The sequence below is a fragment of the Notolabrus celidotus genome, chromosome 11 (assembly GCF_009762535.1).
Source record: "Notolabrus celidotus isolate fNotCel1 chromosome 11, fNotCel1.pri, whole genome shotgun sequence".
NCBI lineage: Eukaryota > Metazoa > Chordata > Actinopteri > Labriformes > Labridae > Notolabrus > Notolabrus celidotus.
In genome coordinates, this window is record NC_048282.1 from 11,312,331 (window position 1) to 11,335,693 (window position 23,363).

General features: G+C 42.1%; 3 protein-coding genes across 3 annotated transcripts; 2 read left to right on the plus strand and 1 right to left on the minus strand.

Moving 5' to 3' along the window:
• The first annotated feature begins 475 nt into the window (after positions 1 to 475).
• On the plus strand, positions 476 to 7,633 carry LOC117821403 (rho-related GTP-binding protein RhoA-C). Its single transcript, XM_034695633.1, has 5 exons — positions 476 to 600; positions 3,353 to 3,508; positions 4,069 to 4,189; positions 4,271 to 4,401; positions 4,722 to 7,633. The coding sequence occupies exons 2-5, from the start codon at positions 3,353 to 3,355 to the stop codon at positions 4,893 to 4,895; spliced, it is 582 nt and encodes a 193-aa protein (XP_034551524.1). The 5' UTR covers positions 476 to 600; the 3' UTR covers positions 4,896 to 7,633.
• Positions 7,634 to 8,277: 644 nt separating this feature from the next.
• tpk2 (thiamin pyrophosphokinase 2) lies at positions 8,278 to 13,885 on the minus strand. The gene is made up of 8 exons (XM_034695631.1): positions 13,526 to 13,885; positions 13,207 to 13,448; positions 11,475 to 11,538; positions 11,265 to 11,395; positions 11,049 to 11,167; positions 9,699 to 9,831; positions 9,510 to 9,606; positions 8,278 to 9,437 (listed from the first exon to the last, which is right to left on the minus strand). The coding sequence occupies exons 1-8, from the start codon at positions 13,593 to 13,595 to the stop codon at positions 9,391 to 9,393; spliced, it is 903 nt and encodes a 300-aa protein (XP_034551522.1). The 5' UTR covers positions 13,596 to 13,885; the 3' UTR covers positions 8,278 to 9,390.
• A 1,142-nt stretch (positions 13,886 to 15,027) lies between these two features.
• On the plus strand, positions 15,028 to 21,567 carry gmeb2 (glucocorticoid modulatory element binding protein 2). Its single transcript, XM_034696093.1, has 10 exons — positions 15,028 to 15,344; positions 16,282 to 16,442; positions 17,564 to 17,646; positions 17,831 to 17,955; positions 18,066 to 18,169; positions 18,439 to 18,593; positions 18,822 to 18,890; positions 18,990 to 19,127; positions 19,329 to 19,451; positions 20,258 to 21,567. Exons 2-10 carry the CDS (start codon positions 16,297 to 16,299, stop codon positions 20,881 to 20,883), a joined length of 1,569 nt encoding a protein of 522 aa, XP_034551984.1. The 5' UTR covers positions 15,028 to 15,344; positions 16,282 to 16,296; the 3' UTR covers positions 20,884 to 21,567.
• Positions 21,568 to 23,363: the final 1,796 nt, after the last annotated feature.

A 23,363-nucleotide genomic window follows, 5' to 3' on the forward strand; every position in this document is an offset into this window, starting at 1 on the left:
AGGGATCAAAAAACATTATCTGGTGCAATAATAATAATAATAACAATAATAATAATAATAATAAAAAAAATAATAATACATTGCCTTTCAAGCTTCAAACCACCCAAGGTCACCTTACAGAGAATAAAAACATTCATCATTAAGACATCATTAAAACAAACAAGAAATATTAAATAAATAAAAACAAATAAAAACTAGTGAAGTGCACAGTGTTAGTTAAATATTCCTTATTGTCAAACTATTGTTTACCTTTCTGCAATTTGCTCAGTAGAGGCAAAGAAACGAATGCTAAATATAAATTCATAATTGTATGTTTAGCCACTAAATATAATAATAATACCACCATAACTGGTATAACTACGACGAGTGAGACCCTTGTTCACATTGACGCAGGGTTCAACATCGCTTATTCCTCTTCCAGTGGTGAAACAAAACTGTGACTCAACTGATGTATATGTTTGAATAGTGATTAGCTGGAGCATCAGTCAATCATAATTTCGCGGCCTCCTATTGGTGGAAAGTGTGAAGTAGGCGGGATCCTTCTTCGTGGCACTGTCGGGGGGCGGGACTGTGAGGTCCAACAGGAAAAACTAAAGAAAGGCGAGTATCTCCCTTTAAACGATGAAAATACGAGTTAAAGTCAGTTCAGTTGAGGTCGTTTGAAGTATATCTGTGTAGCTGATGGAACAGGAAAGATGTTTTACGGTGTGGGGATGTGTTGTGTCCGGCTTGACAAGAGGCCAGCTGCCCCGAGAAAGTTAGCAAAGTTAGCAAGCTAATAGTTAGCTGCTTTAGATGTAATGGAAACTACTGCTAGATTCAACTTAGCTCGTTATATTCTGTGACACATTAAGGTCATGTAAAGATGAATATGATTAATAAGATAGCATAGGGTTGGTAGATTATCCGTAACAGAGAGTAAATCCAGCATACAGTGACAACGTTAGAGGAAAATCAGCAGTCAGGAAGTAAAGTTTAAGTGCAACGTAAACATACCAAAGTCAGCTCATCCTCTGAAGCACTTTTTATTCTACATACAAGGAGTTTTACTCACAGATTGACTGGTCAGATAATCTGAAGGCGAATCAGGAGCAGACTGTGACTGACTTATGTCTTGACACTAAAGGAAGCTTCACAAAATGCTGAAAGTATGAATATATTATGTTATATTTAACTCCTTTGATTAAAAGTTGTCAAATATAACCCCTAATGTAAGATGTACATACATTTTGTATGATTTTCTGTTGTGAACATGTAGCTTTACAATCATGCTGCAACTTTTAACCAAGAAATTAAGAAAAGGGAAGTGAGTTCAGTTGCAGCCCTTCTCACAGAACAAGTGTTTCTCAAACAGTTAAATAAAATAAAAATAAGCACAATAACAACCTTAAAATTAACAAAGAACAAGGATTTCACAATAGTAGAAAAAGTGACATTTAATAAAAAAAAAATTTCCCTGCAAAATGTATTGCGATATAACAACAAAAACAGGAAATCAAATCATATATATGTACTGTTTTTCATATTCATACATCACATACAAAATAAACATTCATCTCTTATTTCATTTATGATGTTAAATCTGATTTCCTCCTACAAAAAAAAAAAAAAAATATCTTGGGATCAATCAATCAATCAATCAATCAATCAATCAATCAATCAGGCTTTATTTCTAGAGCCCCTTTCATACAAATCAAATGCAATTCAAAGTTTTTTTCCAGTGACAAGAAAAAAGGAAAAATGTAATACTAAATTTTAAAAAATAAAAAGGGATTTTGAAGACGAGGTTAATGCACACCAGCAACCATGACATATATGTCATTAAAACAATTAAAGGTAAATATTAAAGATAAGTTAAAGCATGTGTTTGTGCTATTTACTTTGTTTCATATATTTGATTCTTTTTAATCTATTAATTTATTGTTATTTCATTGAAGGTAATTCTAGGATTAACTTTGATGCCTTAGGTGTTATTAATATATTTTGTTACTCACTTTCATTGGTTGATAGTTTTACATCGGGTGAAGTGATGTAGATGGGTAGGTAAGATAGGAGAGGCGAACAGCAGGGAAGGTGAATGTTTTTTTACCGGGAGATTTGAAAGCACAAAAACGCTACCTATTGTTTGAGAGAAGCCTTTTTTTGTTGTTCAATAAACCACCAAAGAAACTGAATACTTGGCTGGACATTGGCAATTTTTGGATACTGTGTACAATCCGCTCTCCTTGCGCCCCGTGGCCGGTTTTTGATTTGAGTCAAATAGCCTCTATGGCATGAAAGTAACAAGAATATAAATAGTTAAGATAAATACATAAAAAGGTATTGTTAAAGTTGAAGATTAATAAAGGCACTGAAAATAGCAATACAACTGAGTAGTAAATAAAAAAGACAAGTAGTTAAAAATAAATAAAACAACATAAAAATCAGAATAAATAGAGAATTAAAGTTATACACTTATGAAACATAAAAGGTGGACTGAAGATATAAGATGAGTCGTGATTTTCAAATATTCATATAATCCTTTAATACTAAAAACAAACAGTTCATGTGGCTATTATTTCATGTTTGAATTGTATTTTCCGTTTTTTTCTCCAATAAATAAAAAAAACCTCCAAAATAACATTATAACACCCAGAATAACATGAGGAAGCATAAGTGCCAGTTATGGCTCTGAGAGATTCAGAACTGGAGAAAAATGCTGTAATTTCTGCAAAATTGAAGAGTTCTGGGAGGAACTTCTACGAAAAAAGAAACAACTGAGGTTAAGTGCAAACTTAGAAGTAGAATATCTAGATCATATCCATACGTATCATTAAATGGGTTGCTCTCTCCTGATGTCTGCAGGGTGGGGAACTATTCAAATAATCGGTGAATAGTTAGCAGAGACTGTCAAACTGTAACTGTGCTTGAAATGCCCGTCCCTAGTTTACCAGACTGGGCCTGCACAACATGGAAACAATGTGAAGTGCTATAATGCTTTTATCAATAACTTTATCTGGATATACTTTCAGCAATTACCTTGACTCAAAAGGCCCGTATTATTATCTATCAGCTCTATATGTAGGTGTATGGGTTGAATTTTAAAAATGACCCAAAGAGACAAATCATAAAGATAAATCATTGATAACTATTTTCTTAATCTTACATAATGCTGCGTTTATGTGTCTTATTATCCTCCAAACTTTGATTTCAAGGTTTTTATGTTTAGTTGAGTGTCCGTGTGTCTGATTAAAAATCTGTTCATATCACTTTAAGTTTCTACAAAAACCAAACCTCCTCACTCCGGTTAGAATGAAACCCCCTCTCTGTGTTATTGAACAGTCGTTGACTTTGTTGTGTTATTGTCTTTCAGATGGCTGCAATCAGAAAGAAACTGGTGATCGTGGGTGATGGAGCCTGTGGAAAAACCTGCCTCCTCATAGTGTTCAGCAAAGACCAGTTCCCTGAGGTCTATGTGCCTACTGTGTTTGAAAACTATGTGGCAGATATTGAGGTGGATGGTAAACAGGTAAGGTGTTTATTTAAAGGACACAATGAGCAATCAGGCAAATAACACAGCTACACAATAGCTCAGCTAGAAAGCAAACAGAATTTTTTTTTTGTTTGGATAAGATATTATATTAAATTTTGTTAGATATACTGGTGAGACTATATTATTAACGTTTGCTGTAAAGCCTGACAACTGCAGGAAGAAAAGACCTGCGGTATCTCTCCGTGAGACACCGCGGGTAAAGAAGTCTGTCACTGAACGAGCTACCCAGTGTTGTTATGGTCTCCTGCAGGGGGTGTGACATGTTATTCTCCTGTCAGCCACCACCTCCACAGGGTCCAGCAAGCAGCCCAGGACAGAGTTATTTAAAAGTAGCAACAAAAGAATATGATAAAAACACAGAAAGATCCGTTTGAGATCATCAGGTCGTCTATAACCTTAATTTACTGCAATACACACATACAGAGTTTGCAGCTTATTGGTGCTCCATTGACCCCATATCACTTAATCCTATTAAAGATATGCTGCTGTATGTTCTGAGGCTCTGTGAAGCTAACTGATGTCCTGGTCTGTCGTAGGTGGAGCTGGCTCTTTGGGACACTGCAGGTCAGGAGGACTACGACAGACTGAGGCCTCTCTCCTACCCCGACACAGACGTCATCCTGATGTGTTTCTCCATCGACAGCCCCGACAGTTTGGGTAAGGTGTCCCTCAGTTTTTGATCAGGGTTGTGTTTTCACCTGGTCCGTGTTTAATGTGCTGGTCTCGTTCCCTCTGCAGAGAATATTCCAGAGAAGTGGACTCCCGAGGTCAAACACTTCTGCCCTAACGTGCCCATAATCCTCGTGGGGAACAAGAAAGATCTGAGAAACGATGAGCACACACGCCGAGAGTTAGCCAAGATGAAACAGGTCAGTGAGCTCAATCAGATGAGGAGGAGGAGTCTCGTTTTTGCACGCCATCCTGAGGGACATTTACTCCCAGCAAAAACTGTGTCAGGCACAGAAAATTATCAAAGCTGTGGGTTTTTCTAGATGTGCCAAAATTACTTGTATTTTAGGTTGTTTCATATCCTATATGGGGGGGAGGCAGCTGATTTTAACGTGAATCCTCAACTATCTTTACTGTGAAGCTCCCCAGGAGAAACTATCTTGGTATAAATAACTTCAGAGTCTCTTTTGTTTCTTCTTGAACTGATCATTTGTTTATATTTTGACTTTCTTTCTGACAGGAACCGGTGAAATCAGAGGAGGCGAGGGAAATGGCAAACCGCATCAACGCCTTCGGTTACTTGGAGTGCTCAGCCAAGACGAAGGATGGCGTGAGGGAGGTGTTTGAGATGGCCACCAGGGCGGCGCTGCAGGCCAAGAAACGAGGCAAGAAGGGCGGCTGCCTTCTGCTTTAGAGCTTCAGGTCACTCAGGCTTAACCAGGGGAGGGGAGGGGAGAGGGGGGAGGTAAACATCCCTCCTGTGTCCGCTCTGTGGGCACAGCTGAGTGGGGCATTCAGGGGAAGTGGGAGAATAATCTAACCAGGCCAAAGGGACAAAAGGAGGAGGGTTAAATTTAAAAGGGACATTCAAGTCCAAGGCTATAGCTTTTAGTTTTTCAAACATACTGTAATCTTTTAATCAAATTTAAAGAATGTGAAGAGAGAGGGCGTACTTTAAAGAAGTGCAGGAGGGTGAGTACTGTAAGAAGGTTTCTCACTTTGTTTTTAAGAGTCGTAGAGATCAGGGTATCAGTGCCTGAATAACTGTCTGAAACCTACAAAGGCTTGCTGTGTAACTCTTCTTTCAGTTTAGTGCTGTCGTTCTGTATGCTCTTCTTTCTCCTTTATTCCCCTGAAGAAGACACAGACCAAAACGACTTCAGACAGACCTTTAAAACACTCAGAGTTTATATAATTAAAGGTCTGAGCTTGATTCCATGATGGTGATGTGACCAACTTATTTGAGTGTTAATATTAGCGTGTTGTTGAACACAGCAGTCTGAAAAAGATTGGATTAAAGCAGACTGTCAAACGCTGATAAAAGGTTAAAGAGTCCTCTAAAAACTAAAATAGCAGCATGGCCTTAATCCACCTGAAACACAGAAGGACCAGACATTATGTAAGAAGTGTTCTCATTAGAGACAACCCTTTATTTCATTATATTTTAGTAAAATAAGCCTCCATACCTTTGTTCTATTTCTCTTCTCCTCCTCCGTTTTTACCTGATGCCTCGTTTTAACACTCAGTGTATTTCTACAGCACTGTTTCCATCACAACAGAGTCAGAGCTTCTCTTTAATACACACATACTGTTTTCACCCACTGATAACTTACAGATGCTAAAATTAAAGCTCCTGTAGGGAACGTTTGGTTTGCATTCAATTTGGCACCCCCTGTGGACAAAGCAGTACCTCTAATATATTTGCTTATTTTGTGCAGATATGTAAGTGGTATGTTCATCATACATGTCATCCTGCTTTCTTAAATCGGCAGCAGTTTCAGGAACCACTGATTACATAAACAATTATAGAAACAATTAATCCAGCAACCATTGTAGGCCATAAATAGTCACCAGTGTTACTCTCAGCCTGATTCATGACCATAGACTATAAATAATGGACGTAGTATCCGTCGTCACCCGTTTGTTTCTGAAACGCTGTTTTGATGCCTATCGTCAGCGGGAGCCATATTGGAAATGCTGAACTCAACCTAACTGCTGCTGAGCTGTAGGGAAGTGAAGGGAAACAATGTATCACTTTGTCCACAGGGGGCGCTGAAATCAACACAACCCAAAGTCTCTTACAGGAGCTGTAAAGTGTCAGTTTTTTAATTATTTTTGAAGTTTTTTGGGGGGGGCATTTTTTGCCTTTATTTGATAGGACAGCTGGAGAGAGACAGGGGATTTGGAGAGTACAGAGTGAGGGAAGACATGCGGCAAATGGTAGAGGTTGGTAATCAAACCTGCAACTGCTGTGACAAGGACTACAGTCTCTGTATGTGGGGCGCAACCTTAGACTGCTAGGCCAACTACGCTCCTGTTTTTTAATTCTGTACTTTTTTTTTGACCCAGCCCTCAGTTTTTTCAACATTATGAAAACTTATATGAACTTTGGAGAGTTTTATGTGTATACTTGAGTAAAATTAAGAGCCTGTCAGGGAGGGACTTGATAGAATACAGCAGAAATTTAAGGTTTGCAAAGATGAAACAGAATCACAGGGTCTTTAGTCAGTCACCTCTGCAAAACCAGTCTGCAAATATTCAAAACACATCTTTCTGAAGGCGCCTTTCCAAAGCATTTTGAGATATAAATCCTCTTCTTTATCATTCATTTCTTCTTTTTCCAGCAGAAATCAAAATGCCAAATGTGTTTTTATCTGTGTACCTCGTTTGAAAATCTACATTTCTGAATGATGTTGTTGTAAATCGCAGCTGCTGGCCAATTAAGCTGTTAACTGTTAAATATCTTCAAGTTGGCACCTCTGGACTTTTAGTTTTGCTCCTGTCCAGCGTCTTACATCTCTCTTTTTATTGTCCTTTAAATGAGCCTTTCTCTTTTCAGTCATGATTTTAAAGTTAGGCTGCAGAATAACACACTTAGACCTTTAATTTTAGAAGTCGTGTGTAAACAAGTGGTGCTTCAGAAAGTTAGCATTTTGCTTGCTGTAGGCTTTAAGATGATGAAATTGTCATTTAAGATCTGTTAAATTTCAATACCTGGAGGTAATTAGTGTATTAAAACAGACAAGCTTCTTATGTGAGTGTGTTGTTACACAGATGGAATAAGTGCTGTGGAAATGAACGTTAAACAGAATCATAATATTCTGTCTGTTCTGCTCCTCTCTGTCTCAGTCTGGCTCGTTTTTATTTCCCACTCTACCGACTGTTTCTCTTCTGTCTTCTGTTGTATTGTATTTTAACCTTATGTGATATTCTACTGGCTTACATTGTATTATTTGCACACAACTTTAAACATAGAGGTCAGTGTGGTATTTACTCTTCGGAGAGGAATGTCAAATTATGAAATTACAACTCTGAAATACAGATCGGTTTGTAAGAGAATTAGTCTTTTGTATTCGAGTGTATCCTCACATTTCTCCTGTTGTCTTTTTTATGTATCCTAAAGGAAATAAACTGTAACTGCTAATGACCAAACTCTGCTCTCTTCAGGTGTTTTGAGTGTTTTTCATTTGACTTATAAATAAAGAAATACGGATCGGGGCAGCGTCGGCAGTGATGCAGACACTGTACCGGTCTGTTGTGGTGAAGAGAGCTCAGCAAAGAAGGCGAAGCTCTCAATTTACCGGTCAATCTAAGTTCCACATCTCACCTATGGTCATGAGCTGTGGGTAGTGACCGAAAAAACAAGATCGTGAATACAAGCGGCCAAAATGAGCTTTCTCCTCAGGGTATCTGGGCTTAGCCTTAAAGATAGGGTCAGGAGCTCAAAGTTGAGCCGCTGCTCCTCCACATCGAGGGAGGAGCCAGATGAGGTGGTGAGGGCATCTGGTCAGGATGCCTCCCGGACGTCTCCCTGGGGAGGTGTTTCGGGCATGTCCGTCTGGGAGGAGGCCACGGGCAGACCGAGGACACGCTGGTGAGATTAGATTGCTCAACTGGCCTGGGAACGCTTCGGTATCCTCCCAGAAGAGCTGGTGGAAGAGGCTGGGAAGAAGACTGTCCGCGCTTCTCTGCTGAGACTGCTGCCCCCCCGGACTTGGATAAGTGGAGAAAGATGGATGGATGGATAAACAAACACTACTTTTTGAATGAGTAACTTTAAAAACAACACCACTGGATAAACAACAAAGAGAGGGACATTGTATTTGGCACGCTCAGGGAAACACAAGCAGCACACAATAATGACTCTGAAGTGGTACAGTGTGAGATTTATCAAGGCGAGCTAGAACAAGCAGAGCGATGGATGGACCGAACTGTAAACAAACAAAATGATGTCACATAGTTTAAGAGGAGTTAAGACAAAACTACAAAACAAAAAGAGCAGTGAGGAAGCAGAGCATAGGATCTGATCAACAGGTAAAGGATGAACAAGCAGTTATGTGAAGACAAACTTGACTTCTCTAACCAGGTAGTGTGTGAGCCACTCATTCACCTTGAGAGAGCGATCCACCTTTTCCACCAAAGAAAAACAGCCTCTGACTTAAAGATGCTGATACTCATCCCAACAAGTTCACACTCGGCTGCAAACCGCCTAAATGCCTGCTGGAGTTCCGAGCCCAAAGAAACCAACATCATCTGCATAGAGCAGATATGAAACGCTGGGGCAACAAAACTTGAAACCCTAGAGGCCACCGATGAGATAAGACAGAACTCAGGATTTGCCTTTGAGTAAAAATAGATCATGCAGTTTAGAAGACGTTTAAAATCTAAGTGACTGAATGTCAGGACACATTTTAGCCTCATAAAGACACTAATTGGCTAGTTGCACCTCAATAGGTACCAACTCTGCTCCCTTCCATGAGGATGTTTTCACTTTACTCAGATGTAAAGGTACATTTCTCTCACTCGGTGCAGAAATGTTCTTTTAGAGATACTAAGAAGAAGGTACAAAATATTAAAGGTACAGAGCTCATACCCTGATAAGCATTTGTACCTTTTAGATCCTTTCCTGCGTTTTGATTTCTAAGTGTAAAGCTTCAGCAACATGTTTTCTAAACCAACAGTTTTTGGGGAAGTCATGGTGTAAGAGAACTTTGTGTGTCTGTAAAGGAGTGTCGTGCTCCTCTTAAACTCAGTTTGAGATCTGACAAGCCTCCAGCTGCCAGGAGTCAACTCTTTGTTGTTGTACGGTTCAATAAAAGCCAAGCACACATTCCGAGATTGGCGTCACATTTGTCTTAAACAAATCATTCACAGCAGGAAGTGTCTTCATTCAGGTCCTCCGCTTCACTTTATAAAGTCTGATGGAGTCCGGCTACAAACTCCTGATAGAAAGGCTCTGAAAGGAAAAACACACAATGAGTACTCGACTCAAAGACACACGATGAAGATCAGGATTCATCAGACACACCTGAGTCTGGCTCAATGAAAGAGTGTCGGATGAGGAAGTCCAGGACCACCATGGCACAGTTTGGTTTGAAATCCTCAGAGGCCACCAGCTCCTTCACCTGAGACCAAACACAGAGAGATCAAATCACCTGTTTCTGAGAACCAGCGTACCTTTAAAGCCACCCACTCCGAGCATGTGAGCCAGACAAACCTTCTCTATTGGCAGCAGGTAGAAGTCCTGCACCTCTCCATCCCCGACTCTGGGCTTGAACTCCAGAGGAAGCTCCAAATCATACACAAACTGACTCTCTGGAAATACCTCCCCCTCGTCTACGTACGTGTAGCTGCAAAACAAACCGAACTGTTAGTCTCAGTCACTTCTGGACGACTCTAGTGTCATGATTTTTATCCCTTGTTCCCTAAAAGGAGAAACATTGAGCTTTAAGGTTCTAGAGATTGCAGGCAAAACCTCCAGGAAACATCAATCCTTGCTTCTTTGAGTCATGACCTCTAAGTCGGAATTTTCAAAGTCCTGGGAGATGATAGCGATGTGAAGCTGCATTGCACATGCTTGAGATGTGTGTTTGTGTCTTTGTGTGTCCTTGTCTTGCAATGACAAAAGAAAAAAAAGAAAAGAAAAGAAATATCCTCCACGTTGTTTTGCCCACACATTCAGAATGTGTTCAGACATTAACGTTTTTGCCACAGTGTCAACAGGCTGAGGTGAAACATGCTGGACTTCTTTCCATTGATTGATTTAGTAACATGTGTGTGATCAGGTTGTCCCGGAAGTTGCTTTGGATATTAAGGATGAATCCCTGTTGTTATGGGGTTATGACCATAGACTGTATAAATAATGGACGTAGCATCCGTGACGTCACCCAGCTATATTGGAAATGCTGAACTCAACCTAACTGCTGTCGAGCTAGTTTGAGGTAAAGAGGCGGGCCTTGGGTCTCCTTGCCAACAGCTACAGTGTTCCCGCCTGTCAATCAAGTCAGCCCTGACTCTCATAATGGAAAACTCGTAATCTTAATAGCTTTGAAATTCACGTGCTATTTCTGCTGTAAAGAACAGCTTTTTTGAATTGGTGGGTATGTGGTTTCTGGTACTTCTGGAGCCAGCCTCAAGCGGACCGGAGGTTGCCGCTTGGTTTTGACCAATCAGAATCAAGTATTTAATACAGCCTGGTGATAACTGGTAACAGAGGCTGCTAACCTCCAGGTCCGAATCTAATGTAACTCCTAATTCTCCAGCTTTAGATGCATTTTAGTCAAACTATAATGTGTGTGCGTGTGCGTGTGTGTGTGTCTGTGTGTGTGTGGATGTTAGTGTGTGATTGTGAGTGTATTGATGTTTTTAAGATATTTTCAGGATTTTGGAACAACTTTATTGTGGATTGAGTAAGAATCTGGAATGGGAGACTGGGGAAGGTCATACAGCAAAAGGCCACAGGTCAGATTTGAACCCTGGCCACCCACTCTGAGGACTACAGCCTCTGTGTGCATGACCTAACAGCTGAGCTAACCCAGTTCCCTAGAGCTTGCAGTTGGTCTCTCACCTTATTGTAGCCACAGGTTTGGCCTGCTCAGCAATGGCTGCTGGGATACACGCCTCCTCCTCACACTCTTTAACCACAGAGTGTTTGATCCCGACTCCAGCAGCCAGACCTCCTGCTGCCTTCAGAGATAAAACACATCAGTGCATAAATGTTGAGCTCTTCCTGTCATTCATCTGCAGTATCATCCACTGCAGCATGTTTAAAGTCTCTGCTCACCACATGGTCCAGCTTCCCCGGGTACGTCTGCTTCGTAGCGGAGCGTCGTGCGAGCCACATACTCATCTCCCCGCTGTCGCTCATGGTGTAACCATTAACATGGACTCCATACCGCGTCACCCCAAACAGACCTGTGTGCAGCGTCACAGTCACCTCATAAAACAATACATCAAAGATGATAAATCCTCTGTTCTGAGCACACAGACTCACTTGTAGCAGATCTCTCCATCGACATCAGAGGAGGGTCGCAGAACTTTGGCATCACGCTGTACCTCTGAAAGACAAAAGTAGCTCACAGCGAGTGTGTGTGGAGAACATGCTCAGATCATATCAGACAGACACAATAACAAAGAATTTAAAAAGTCTTGAACAGTATAGATTCTAAACTCCTCTGATAATAGACGTTTCCTCTCAGTCTTTTGACAAAAGTGAATCAGTCAGGACGACCTTTGATTTTGGATACTGATTGATGCATTTTTATCAGAAGATTTAGAGTAAGAATCTTATTTAAGTACCAAACAGATTTACATACAATGAATGAATCTGTCTTAGTGTTAAGTTTTAAAGTTATATTTTTGGGGGCTTTTTGCCTTTATTTTATAGGACAGCTGAAGAGAGACAGGAAATGTGGGGAGTAGAGAGCGGGGGACGACATGCAGGAAATTGTCGGCCGGTCGGGAATCGACCCCACAACCCCTGCAACAGGGACTGTGGCCTCTGTACGTGGGACGCTTAGACTGCTAGGCCTCCAGCGCCTCTTTAATGTTAAGTTTAATTGATCACAAAACTAAAGTTAAAAAGAAGAAAGCTTCCCTGCAATCAGTCAAATCTTATCGAGCATGTTCGTCTTACACTGGATGTAAGCCTCAATCACCTGACAAGTCCAGATTCAAATCTTAAGTCAAGTCAAAATAAGTTACATTTATTAAATGTTGTAGGTCAAAAAAGACTGAAATGATTGTAAGGAGTAAAAACGTCAGTCAATTCCTTTGAATAAGTAACATCTTGCTTCAAGAAACTTTCAAATCAATCTTTATTTATATAGCGCCAAATGACAACAAATGCTATCGGAAGACTCTTTCCAAACTGAGCATGTCTGGACCATACTCTATGTTATGTTATTAACAAAGACCCAACATCACGACAGGATAAGATCCAGTCCCACCTTACAGACAGGACTCAGTCTGATCTCATCGTAATCCTGTAATTAAGTTACAGCGGCAAGGACAAACGTCCTTTAAGAGGCAGATACCTCGAGCAGAACCAGACTCATGTTAGACAGACATCTGCTCACAACATGTTATTGTGTCTTGTTGTGAGAGACCAAAACTGAGCATGCAGAACAGTGTTGGCTGCAACCAGCTGCTGAAAACACCTCAATCGGAACGTTTACAGGAGGAACGTTTGTTCAGTCGTTTTGCAGAGCATTTGTCAGGCGCTTCTTGCACAGGAAGGGAGATGGTCTTTTAGTTTATCAGTCACAGATGGAAATAAAAACACAAGAAAGGCTTGCCAAAAAGTTATCTTCGCAGCCTGCTGAAGTATTGTCTGAACCAGACATGTTAGACAGACATCTGCTGAGACCGAGTTGGAGAGAGGGATAGAAGGAGATGAAGAGAGAAAGATGGACAGAGAAAAATAAAGTTGTAGCAGCTGGAATGGCATCTGTTCTTACTCTTTACAATCAATTAAGTCCTTATTTCTTACTTGTAACATCTTAAATAAGATGTCAGAGTACTTTATTCTAAAAGATGTTACCTTACCAGAAAAATTCAAAATGTCATAACACCTGCATTATCCTGAGCTACAACAGGTGTGTTTGGGCTTATGGGATGCATGTTGTTTGTGTGCTGTGATAAATAAAGTGAATGTGTCAAACGCATCGTCTCAATTGAAACTACAGAGGAAGAAGAGGGGAAACACCTTGAAAAATGCACCTCACCTCATTCCTCCATCCTTTAAGGAAGACAAGGTTCTCCTCTTTCCTCAGAGTCTGCAGGACTCCATCCACAGCTTCAGATCTCTTCTCATATGAATCCAGACTGCTGCACAGAGACACAGCGCCCCCCTGTGGTGGACTGAACACCCGAGGATACCGTGCTAACAGTGGAGCTACATGAGGAGGAATCCAACCCACCTGAGCTCCTTCTATCTCAAACCTGAAGCAGGTAGCCCGACAGGATCCTACAGAAACAGCAGAGGGTTCAGTGACTGTTCACACTTCTCAGGACATTCATGCTGCACTTTAAACACACCTTTACCTGGTAAACTGAAGTTATTCATGCGACGGAGGAGCTGGAGCATTCTTTCAGACCAGGCAGAGTTCGCCATGATGCACTACAGGATGTAAACAAACCACTTCTCTGAAGCAAAGATGACTCAAGACTCAGGACTCCAATATAATAACATTAACTCTGCACATGGATATCAAAGATGGCGGATCACACTGAGGCTCTGAATCTAGCACAAACATAAACAAAGTCCAAAAGCATAAATATGCATCATCCGTTCATCATAAATGTTATTAATCCTCTTTTGGGTCTCTTTAGTAGAGTGGCAAACTCTTCTTTGATAAGGAGTGTTCCGGTTTCTCTCAGTGGTTGACCGGCTCTCATGCGCATGCGCATACATGATTTATTTTTGGCAAAAATAATATAAATTATGTCTTCATGGATTTTTTTTAGCTGTACTTTTGTATGAGTTATCATTCAAGAAATAGCAGGGGGGCAAAAATACGAAGCGTTAAATTAATCTGATTTAGTTAGATAAAGATTAAAAACTGATCCAACATTGACAAAAAGCACTTTTAGTACATACATTTGTTTTAATCTATTTTCACAGAAAATTATTCAGGTCTGTTCTCAATAATTTATTGTAGAGATGATAATTTTAGCCGCAAAAAGTGATAAAATCCCCCGTGTTACAATAATTTTCAATCGCTAAAACACTAAACCCTATTGTCTGAACCAAATTCTTAGCGGCCTGATCCCATGTATTGAATCAGTCACTCTTTTGGCAAAACCATAAGCACTTTTCACCTGTTAGACACAACTTCAAACACATTCTCACTCACTAAAACACATGTTGCACTGTGATGCACTTGTGTTGCATAATGGTAAGCACAGGTAGCAAAAGTGAAACACATTTGAAGCACAGGTGTCACAACATAAACACAACCACTCAGAACTGATCACACTTGTGGCTAATGATGTGAGGAAACCAATATGAGCTGGTTCAGAGAGCACTGGCTGTTGAAGGTTATACAATGGACAGAAATAATCTGAGAGGCAGAGGAAGAGTGTGTGTAAGAGGTGGTAGAGAAGGAAGAGGAGGGGAGCGAAATCAAGAGAGTCAAAGAACAGTAACTTCAGATGAAATCTGAGCTACTGTGATAGACCATGATCTTCTCATTTATATTTGTTTCGACTTTATTCTTATTGTATACAGGTTCTAAATTCAAAGAGGATTTTTTAGCCTACTGTGAACAGCTTCATGTCCTGAGCATTGTGTTTTCAGTTATTTTATGTAGTGTGTACTGACTGCTCAGTATTGTTTTAGGTTTGGGGTATGATCTGACAACATTGTTTGGTTTTGCAAGAAGAGTCAGAGGTTTGGGGAACGTAGTTTGAAAATTGGGTTTTGTGCTTTTAGTTTTGAGAAAAGCGTGGTGGATGTCAAGAGATGTGTTTTAGCAATTGAGAAATACTGTAATCCAGCTGTGCCCTGATTGAACAGCAGGGGGCGCTGTGTGTTCAGTATTTGTGTTTGCGCTCCATAATTAAACCCGAAGAGGAAGAAGGAGCAACACATCCATGGTGTCTTTCTGTTTTCTTCTTACGATCCGCTGAGATGTTCTCCCTGAGTGTTTCTCTAACATGTTTCAAACCCAGCCCTTTTTATTATATCTGAAATGTGAATTCGGCACATATGATCTGATGTCTCCTCTTCTGTAGCTTTGTGGAAAAGAAGCTTTAAAGCTAGCTGAGCTGCTAGCTAACAGTTAACGGTTCCTCTGATGTTTTCACCGTAAACGAAGACACCTTCATCAACAAACCTCATCTTTCTATTAAACACAAACAGGTAAGTTATATGGATTATATTTTAAAGCCTTATCTGTATGATTCATGCATGTTTCAGCCTGCTCACGCCCCTTTTCGTAAAGCAAACTGGAATCAAAACTCCCACCTCTTTACATTATGCTCGTTCAGTCACCAACAGAGTCAGAAAACTCTGATTTTAAGGATTTAAGACAAAATATTCTCATTGTGTTATAAACACACTGAGTTTAAACTGCGTGGTCTTAACAACAGCACCTCACTTTCTAGATTTAATGTGTTTGCTCGTTGTCATTATATAGTGTTTCAATTTTATGGTTTCAGGGGTTCCGATTCCGGTTCTGCTTAACGATTCAGGTTCTTATCGATTCCTGATTCTGATTCCTTTATTTCTGGAGTATTACAAAGATATAAGTACGCCTACCTTTAGTTGGGACATTAGGCTCTTAGAACTGAACTGTGACATGGACTTTTCTTCATTAAACATTAGCTACTCCTCCTTATTAGGATATAATGTATTAATAATATAAATATATAGCAAAAACACATTAGGCTATGAAACAGTATAAATCATATAAAGCATTTTGCATACCTAAACGCAGGTGACTCATCACTAGTCTTGCCCCTGCATAGAGACTTTCCTCCACTTCTCCTTGTTCATCTCACCTTCTTCTCTAAAGGGATCAGAGTTTCTGCACTACAGGGACTCCTCGTAGGAACCAGGCGTGGAGGGGAGCTCTCTGAACTCGTGTCTTGTAAAAATATATTTCACGTTTGTAGACATGATTCGTTTATCTCTATAAATGTGAACGTGAGCTCAGCTGTGTTTTGTACCTGAGTCTGCACATCGAAAATAGAGCCTCCCTCACATTCACGCCGTGCTGAATTAAAAGTCACAATGGATCTACTTTTGATTCAGCTTCACATAAACACTAACTTTCTCTCCTCTCTTTGTTTTAAAGCTCCACTCTTCCTCAATGTCTGAAGTTGAGGTCAGCAGTTTGCCCGACATGAGCGAGGTGGTGATCGTCACCATCCCAAACACGACGGAGGAGGACGTCCCCTCCGTGGTGGAGGAGGATAAAGCGGTGCTGGTGACTGCAGAGCTGAACGCTCAGACAGGGTAACTACTCACACTTTGAGGGGAAAGTGTGGAGGCACAATGAATTAGATATTAATCAGGATCATGATTTTGGCCTTCAAATAAACAAACACGATTGAATCATTATTTAAAATCCATGCTCCACTCGTTAAAACCTCTGCTACATATCCAATCATATCCCTAGATTAACAGTCACTCTTTCAGGGGGCACTTTAGGGGTTTTGGCTTCACTTTTGGGGAAGTTGGCATGTCATGAATCCCTGCTGCACAGCGGCAGCTTACACAGGACTTCCACCAGATCTATGTCCGGTGAGTCTCCAATCCACTGCGGTCCAGCTCTGTGGTCTCTCGTCTGTCCCCACCCACCGGCTGTGTTTTGGAACGCAGCACGGAGCAGGACCGCCAGTAATGAATCACTGAATCAACAATTATCCTCCTCCTCTCCTCATCCATATTGTCTCTATCGTCCTCTGAAAACCTCTGACCTGTTGACTCCAGGCCTGGCTCAGCTCATGGTACCTGACTTCCTGTCCTGCTCCATCTGCTCCATTGAGATTAATGCGTCGTGCTCCGGCATCCAGCAAAACTAGAAGTCTTGTGCATCTGATCTGGAGGGCTCCGGTCTGCCTGATCAGAAACACAGCTGGAACGCAATGGAGCGGACCCAGTGGAAGTTAACACATTGGCTAGAATAGAAACCTATCAGATCCGGTGCTGTGATGGATCGGAGACGGACCGCACATGGATCTGGTGGAAATTGGCCGTTAGAGTGAAGAAACAAAAGTGAGATGAAACGAAGAGCTGGTCCCTTAAAACTGCTTGTCATCGGTTGTTTAGAGGTGTTTGAGGTTTAGGATCAAAGAGTGCATGAAGCAAAGAAACACAGCCAATATCTGTGGAGGTCCTCAGTCATCCAGGTCATAGGTGGTACTTTGAAGCTTGATCTAATAAGTCCAGTCACCTTTTCAGATCAAGCTTTGAAGAGACAAATCCACCTTTGCTTTTAGTAGATATGCCAAATTTGAGTCTGAACCCTAATTTAAGTCTCAGTTTTGTGCAAACTTGCAGGTGATTTGGGCCATAATGAGTCATCAACATGTAGCCATACTTTAATGAATTTAAATGTCAAATTTTTTTTGCAGGGAGGAGGAACTCACAGCTGCACCTGAAGCAGAATCAGAGGGCAGCGGAGCCGATTCGCTGTCAAAGGAGGAAGCTGTTATAGGTAATGTGACGCCCAGAAACTTGGCACAATGAGTCAAGTGAAGCAGAGGATCGCATCATGATTGAGCAGCTCTGGTGTCTTTTTCTGTGCAGGTTATAGAACTCATGTGAATGATTGTAATGCAAGGTTTAGCCGGTCTGATCAGATGAAATCATCTGTTCCATGTTTGTCTCCGTCTCTGCAGTGAAGTTAACCGAGGAAGTGGACGTTGAAGCAGACGTTTTCTACCCGATCACATGTGGAGACGCCAAAGCCACGCTGGTCTGGAAGAAGTTTGTGTGTCCTGGGATCAACGTGAAATGTGTTCAGGTACACACCGTCACCTTGAAACAACAGAGAGCAGATCTCTGAGCACATTAAAGCTGAAGAAGAAAGCGTTATGATGACGGCCTCTCCTTCCTCTCTTCCTCTCTGATCAGTTCAACGAGCAGCTCATCAGTCCGAAGGAGTTCGTGTGTTTAGCGGGGAAATCCACTCTGAAGGACTGGAAGAGAGCCATCCGTCTGAACGGCACCATGCTCAGGTCTGGACTCATAAATAATAACAATAATCGTATCTTTAGACAGCCTACTGTGTTATTAATGATGATTTAAATTCAGGTAAGTAAGAAGGATGATCAGTCCCAGAGAAGGTGTTGATTAAAAAAACAAACGTGATTCCATCTGTTTCTTCCTTTAAGTGCAGTCTTGAATTACACCACAGGATGGTGCTGCTCCATCAGTAAACACATTTCTTCAATCCTGATGTTGAGTGTCATGTCTTCAAACCCTTCATCTGCCTTTCTCTCCTCAGGAAGATCATGGACTCCGGTGAGCTGGACTTCTACCAGCACATTAAGGTTTGCTCCAACACCTGCCGCAGCACCAAGATTGACCTGGTGGGAACCAAAGTGTCTCTGAGCAGCGACCAGGCTGAGCTGGTTCCTGCCACGCCTTCATCAGGTGACCGTAAGTCCTCCTCACCTGAGCTACTGAGTCGATTTCATCTCACGTCAGAGCTGCTTCTGTTTCAGGGTGTGAACAATTAGGATCAATGACACAGCTGAAGAGTGAAATCTTCAATGTTAAGTTGTCAAAGTATGACTCAATCATCTGTTTGGGGCTGTTTATGTTGTCTTCACTGTGTAGCAGTTGTTTACTCTTCTAAGAGATGTTGTTTACTGTTGTTTGTTTCAGTGAACGGAGCCTCGGCCTCTTTTTCAGACAGCTCAGAGGAGACGTCAGAGTGGGTCACAGCCATCGGAGGTGATCCCAAACATGCACACACACTTTCAGCTCCATGAGGAACACACTGTGTGAGTGGTGCGTTACACTCTTTATGTATGTGTGTATTTATGTTTCCAGAGGACTCTGTGATGTTCTGGCGTTCGATGAAGGAGGCGGGGCTTCTGGACGAGGTGGTGGACGACTTCCAGAAGGAGCTGCAGGAGGTGCTGAAGGGGCTGCAGGAGAGAGTGTGTGACCCTCCTCTGCAGGTCAAAGGTTAGAGACACCAGAGACTGAATCTAACAGAGTCTGGATTTACTGTTGATGAGCTCGTGTGTCAAGTCATTCTGTGCAGCTGCTGAAAAACAAGTTTCCTCTTCCAGGACGATTAAGATGAGAGATCTGAATGAGAAAGTTCTCTTTGCATTTTTTTAACGTTTCTTTGCATCACTGAACTTTTTCTTTGTTTGTGTTCAGATGCTGTTTTGCTCAACAACATCGTGCAGAACTTTGGGATGCTGGACCTGGTGAAGAAGGTTCTTGCAAGTCATAAGAGCCAGATGGACCGCTACAGAGAGCAGTACACTCGCAGCCTCGCAGGTCAGTGAAAGAACCCTGAACAGTCGAAACACTCGCACCTGAGTGTTAACTATGGAGGATTAACTAAAGTCTGTTTGTTTTTTGGTATGTTTTGATGCAGCACGTAAAGACTGGTTTATACTTCTGCATCACTCCTACGTAGCAGGGGCTGACGTGGACATGAGCACCACATACACCACATACTACTGACGTGCAGCAATTCTCAGCCGAAATGCTTGAGGACAGTGTGGTCACTCTGATATCCAAGTCCCCTGTTTCCTGTCCCGCTACGTTTTCTGTTTACTTTTCCTCAGCAATTCAGAACGTATAATGTTAATCTACAGCTGATGCATGTTGCTGTTTATCATACAGACATGATTACAGGGGAGAATAGAATGGAGGGGATGAAATATGCGGCCGATGAGCGGGGATCCTGGAAGTGTTGTAAAAGCGGGAAATACAATGCCACCAAGCGAACCAATCACAGGGCTTGCGGTCTGCGTCAATTCGTCGCACAGTTACATTTTGGCGGAGGTGTGCATCAGCTACATGCGTAGGCCTCTGCATAGGTACAGGAGCTACGCAGACCTCCACCTCCAATTCGACGCAGAAGTATAAATCAGGCTTAATTTACATTTAAGACGTACCTCCATTGGGCTACTTCTCATAGTGATACTCATTTAAAACTATTTAAAGCCACACGTTTTTTATTTGATGTTTATAATGAGACGACTATGAGACGTGAATGGATGCCACACACACCTCAGCATCAAACGTAGATGAAGAAGATGAACATATAAACTAAATGGAGTCTTCTCGTCCTGCAGCTCTGGAGCAGCAGTGTGACGAGCACAGGAAGCGAGCCAAAGAGCTGAAGAGTAAATCTCAGCACCTGAACAACGTCCTGATGACCCTCACCCCGGTCCCCACTCCACCCGCACCAAAGCGTCCCCGTCTGACCCGTGCTGTCTCTGGCCCCGCATCTGTCAACGCCACCCCCACCCAGATCACCCTGCCTCTTAACCAGCTGAACCAACTGACTGGTCTGCCGCTGGGGAAGGTTCTGACTGTGGCTGGAGGCCAGGGGGGGGCTAACCTGGGCGGATACACCCTCCTGACCTCGTCGCTCTCTGGGACAGAGCTGACAGGTGACGCCACAAGCCTGACGGTGCTCTCCACGGCGGCGGGTCAGGAGGGCACGGCTGGCAGCTTCGTTAAGGTGGTCGGGCCGCAGTTCCAGCTGGTGGCGCTTCCCGCCGGGCTGCAGAATTTGGCCACTGCGCAGGGCTCGACCATTCAGCAGCTGGGCGGCACCATCAGCGTGGTGGACGCCACGGTGGCCGCTGCTGTCGACGGTCTGCAGGAGGAAACCCAGGCGGAGTGTGAGGAGGAGGAGGGTCAGATGGAGCAGGAGAAAGGTGAAGAAGAGGAGCAGCCAGCTGAGCAGCAGTGAGACTAACACAGCTGCTCTCTCGTTTGCCAGCAGCTGATCCACTTCATTCATCGCGTTTGACTCTGAACTGAAGGTTTCCTCTGACGCCTCGAGCTCATTCTGACTTTTACATTTCATGCTCATTTTAATTTAACTCACGCTCCTTCCTTTGTAGATGTCTTTCACTTTTCTAGACTCCCAGATTTATAAGAGAGACATGTCTGCTATCAGGAGCGTGCTTCAGCTCAACTCTGACTGTAAATATGTATTTGTAACTAATATACTCGATACAGCTGTATCACAGTGTGAGGAGGGATCCAGTGTGTGTAAGTGCTCCTGTTTGGTATTAAATACTCCGTTTTCAACAAAACGTTACAATCAGCTCATCTTTTAAACTAAAGCTGGACTCGTGTGAATTCCTCGAGATTTCTTTTAGGGTGGCTTTTTGCACAAACAGGATGCTAAGATTCTCTAAAGGCTCCTTCATACGGAAGCGTATTGCATTCATGTGAGAAAAAAAAATTCTGCTCTGTTTTTCTGAATGAAGGAGTTATCAGAGGCCTACCTGAAAATAAACAGCTGCGAAGTCCTCAGGTGCCTGTGCAGTGTTGACAAGCTAATAACAAAACCATCCATGTTACTTAGAGTCACTAGTATCTCCCAATGTTTTAAACCCAAAGCCTAATAAAACTGGATTAAACTGAACAACAGGGGCATGTTTACTTCCTTGTGTGACCTTGAGGTGCTAATGGGATTTTATTATAGCAGTATGTCCTTAATTCAGAAAAACAGAGCAGATTTTTTTTTAATTAACAAAAACGTTTCCCGTAATACCGAGACAAATGACTTGTTTATTCAGAAAAAACGAGCAGAATTTTTTTTTCTCATGTGAATGCAATGCGCTTCCGTACCTTCATAACAAAATAACTGAAGGATAATTTTTAATGAACGCATTTGCAGGAAGTTTTCATGCAAACCACTCAGCTATATATGCTGCAGACAGCACTCAGGATTGTAAAAGTCTGAGTAAGAGCGCCCTCTGCTGGACAAACTTACAAAAAACACCATTTCTATATCTCCCTGCACTTTGATTTCTGCAGTACATGTTCTTTAAAATATGTTTGCGCGCTGAGTTACAAAAGATCTGTGAGGGCTGCATCAGTCTGACAACTGTCTACAGATGTGTGTAAAATGTAATCATTGTGGAGGAGACTCAAATGAGGACAAAAATAACCATTCATTTTCGACTCCGCCTTGTATATGCAGAGAAATTTGTCACCCACGGTACACTTACTGTCTGTCTTTATACACGGATCATCACAACAATAAAACCTCTGACAGGTGAGGAGAATATCACTGATCGTGTCAGCAGGTGAACATGTTCTTGAAGTTGATGTTGAAGCAGGAAAATGTTCGAGTGTGAGGATGAGAGTGACTTTGATGGGGACTAAACTGTGATAGTTAAATGACGGGGTCTGAGTGTCTCTGCAGCTCCTGTGGGGTGTTCCCGGTCTGCAGGGGTCAGGACCTACCAGGAGAGGTACAGTGATGTGTGTGTGGAGCAGTGGAGCTGCTGACTGCTCAGGGTGTCCATGCTGACCTCTGTCCTCCACTGAAAGCTCCTACGAGTTCAAGGTGTCGGGATGAGCTGGTCCACAAAGTCTGATCCACGGCGCCTACACCTCACAACTACAGGAACTTCTGCTAACGTCTAATACCACAGCATGCCTTCAGAGGTCTAGAGGAGTCCAGGGCTATTTCCGAAAACGGCCTGCTACATACTACTTACTAATGTAGTAGGCAGTAGGTATTGCCTACTACACACTGCGTTTGAATTTAGTATGTAGTATGACTGTTCTGTCCGATCTGTCATGCAGCATGCTGAGCCAGACTTCGCTGGATTTCCGGTTTCGGAAAGCGGAAGTAAACAACGGCGAAGACGATAAATAAAATGCTTATTTAGCATCCATTTATGATTTAAAAAGTTAGGAAGTGGTTTATATGTAATTTGATAACTTTCACAGCACCCAAAAACGGATTTCCTCCCGTCAAAAAATGAGGAAAAAGAAAAAGCAGAACGAGCGCTGTGCATTATGGGAAACAGTACGCGAGGCAGACCGGTCCGATGCATACTGAGATATTTTCCTGTATCAGTAGACATCTGGGGAGTTTTGGCTTACTGCAGATTTTGCTCTTGTTGACATACTACTTACTACATACTGAATTTTGGACATATCAGTATGTACTGCTAGTATAGTAGGCGATTTCGGAAACAGCCAAGGTCTCATTAGGTTAGGACTGTTTAGGCTCTGACCTGATGAGAGTGGGGCCTACACAATATCAGGTAGGTAGTCATGATCTTATTGCGGATCAGTGTAGGGTGGAGTTTGTCCAGTGGTCTATTTTGGCCAAAGATACTCTAACTTAGTAAAACAGAAACAGGACCATAACAAGGTCTACTGTGACCTTTGAACTCCTAAAAACATCTTCAACTAAGCCAC

Coding starts and splice junctions, on each gene's coding strand:
- gmeb2 (XM_034696093.1), top strand. CDS start 16,297: ATGTCTGAAGTTGAGGTCAGCAGTTTGCCCGACATGAGCGAGGTGGTG. Junction 17,647..17,830: donor AAAGGAGGAAGCTGTTATAG/GTAATGTGACGC, acceptor CCGTCTCTGCAG/TGAAGTTAACCGAGGAAGTG. Junction 18,170..18,438: donor CTGAACGGCACCATGCTCAG/GTCTGGACTCAT, acceptor TTCTCTCCTCAG/GAAGATCATGGACTCCGGTG.
- tpk2 (XM_034695631.1), bottom strand. CDS start 13,595: ATGGCGAACTCTGCCTGGTCTGAAAGAATGCTCCAGCTCCTCCGTCGC. Junction 13,449..13,525: donor GAATAACTTCAGTTTACCAG/GTAAAGGTGTGT, acceptor CTGTTTCTGTAG/GATCCTGTCGGGCTACCTGC. Junction 9,832..11,048: donor AAACCTGTGGCTACAATAAG/GTGAGAGACCAA, acceptor TTTGTTTTGCAG/CTACACGTACGTAGACGAGG.
- LOC117821403 (XM_034695633.1), top strand. CDS start 3,353: ATGGCTGCAATCAGAAAGAAACTGGTGATCGTGGGTGATGGAGCCTGT. Junction 3,509..4,068: donor TTGAGGTGGATGGTAAACAG/GTAAGGTGTTTA, acceptor GGTCTGTCGTAG/GTGGAGCTGGCTCTTTGGGA. Junction 4,190..4,270: donor CGACAGCCCCGACAGTTTGG/GTAAGGTGTCCC, acceptor TTCCCTCTGCAG/AGAATATTCCAGAGAAGTGG.